Source organism: Terrapene carolina, unplaced genomic scaffold (assembly GCF_002925995.2).
Source record: "Terrapene carolina triunguis isolate 2854851 unplaced genomic scaffold, T_m_triunguis-2.0 Scaffold26108, whole genome shotgun sequence".
Lineage (NCBI taxonomy): Eukaryota > Metazoa > Chordata > Testudines > Emydidae > Terrapene > Terrapene triunguis.
In genome coordinates, this window is record NW_020690459.1 from 1 (window position 1) to 1,521 (window position 1,521).

A 1,521-nucleotide genomic window follows, 5' to 3' on the forward strand; every position below is an offset into this window, starting at 1 on the left:
GGGGGGCAGCCGTTGTGCTTGGCCGGCCCAGGGGCCGCTGGAGCCGGACGCCGTCTTTATCTAACCCCGTCCGGCTGCAAATTGGAACCAGGCAGGACGCGGAGCGACGCCGAGACGGGGGGCTGCTGAACACCACCGGCGGCTGGCTCTGGGGTGGGGCGGGGGCTGGTTACCTGGGGACCCCTCGCCCAGCGCTGAGACGCAGCCGCCTCTGGAGGGGGGCGCAGGGGCTGTTGACCAGCCCCACAGCAACATTTGGACCCCTCCCCGTAGAGCTGCGCCCATCCCTCCAGGCTCCTGCCCCCCAGCTGCCCCCCAGGTGGCGGATAAAGCTGAGCGTGCCCTCGGCCGCAGGTGGGGTAGACAGAAAATGGGGAGGGAGCTGGTGCCTTGTGCCCGGGCATGCTCGAACGCCGGCTCGCCCAGAGACGTGGCGGGCACGGGCGGGGGGGGAGCCCCAGGCTGGCTGGCCAAGCCCCCGACTTGTAGGGAAAAGCCTGGTGCTCGGCCGGGACACCCCCCCACCCCCCCCAGCGGGATAACGGCAGCGCTGGCCGGACAAATCCCCCAGGCCGGGAAACTGAGTCCCGGTGCCGCACGCCGCGCCAGCGGCGAAGCCGGGCTCAGAACCCAGGCGTCCGGGGGCCCAGCCCAGCCTGCGAGCCCCCCTTGCCCACACTTGGCACAAATCCACACGTCGAGGCTTGGCCGCCGCGCCCGGCAGCCCCGTTTATCAGCCAAGGAGGGGACAGCAGCAGGGGCCCCCCGTCGTATTCCCAGCCCGAGCGGGGCGGGCCTGGGGGAGGGGGGCTCCAGAGACCCCCGCCTGAGTGACAGACAGACGGATGGCGGGGGGGCAGTCAGCTGGACAAGGGGCATGGATGGGGCAGCAGCCGCTCGGCAGCTCACCAAGCAGGGCCTTGTGGAGCCCCCAGCCTGGGGTCCCGGCACCCCTAAGCCCAGCCGCGCTGTGACAGGCCCGGGGTCCCGGCGCCCCTAGGCCCAGCCGCGCTGTGACAGGCCCGGGGTCCCGGCGCCCCTAGGCCCGGCCGCGCTGTGACAGCCCCGGGGTCCCGGCGCCCCTGGGCCCGGCCGCCCTGTGACAGCCCCGGGGTCCCGGCGCCCCTAGGCCCAGCCGCCCTGTGACAGCCCCGGGGTCCCGGCGCCCCTGGGCCCGGCCGCCGTGTGACAGCCCCGGGGTCCCGGCGCCCCTAGGCCCGGCCGCGCTGCGGGTGCAGCACCACGCTGTGGTAGGCCCGGATGCAGGAGAAGGCTGTGGGCGGGATGCGCCGCGGGTCGATCAGGTTCTGCTCCAGGCGCATGGAGACCAGGCTGGAGTCCTCGGCCAGGCGCGTGTCACACAGCGCGTTCAGTGGCACCTGCCTGCGGGGGAGACGGGGTGAGGGGCCGGCCCCCAGCGCAGGGGCACGCGGCTACAGCGCCGGCTGGGCCCGGACGCCGGGGTTCCCTGCCCGGCTCTGGGTGCGCAGTGGGGCTGGTGGGTTAGAGCGGGGGTGGCGG

The 1,521-nt window shown here is 74.5% G+C and overlaps 1 protein-coding gene across 1 annotated transcript in view; it reads right to left on the bottom strand.

Annotated features, from left to right (window-relative positions):
• Positions 1 to 697: 697 nt before the first annotated feature.
• The window catches only part of LOC113408883 (extracellular matrix protein 2-like), a gene marked incomplete at its 5' end in the record, with an annotated part of 4,970 nt that continues 4,146 nt past the window's right edge, over positions 698 to 1,521 (bottom strand). Inside the window, one exon of the mRNA XM_026662329.2 lies at positions 698 to 1,383. Coding sequence (XP_026518114.2) covers positions 1,212 to 1,383 — 172 coding nt within the window. The remainder of the gene's footprint in view (positions 1,384 to 1,521) is intronic.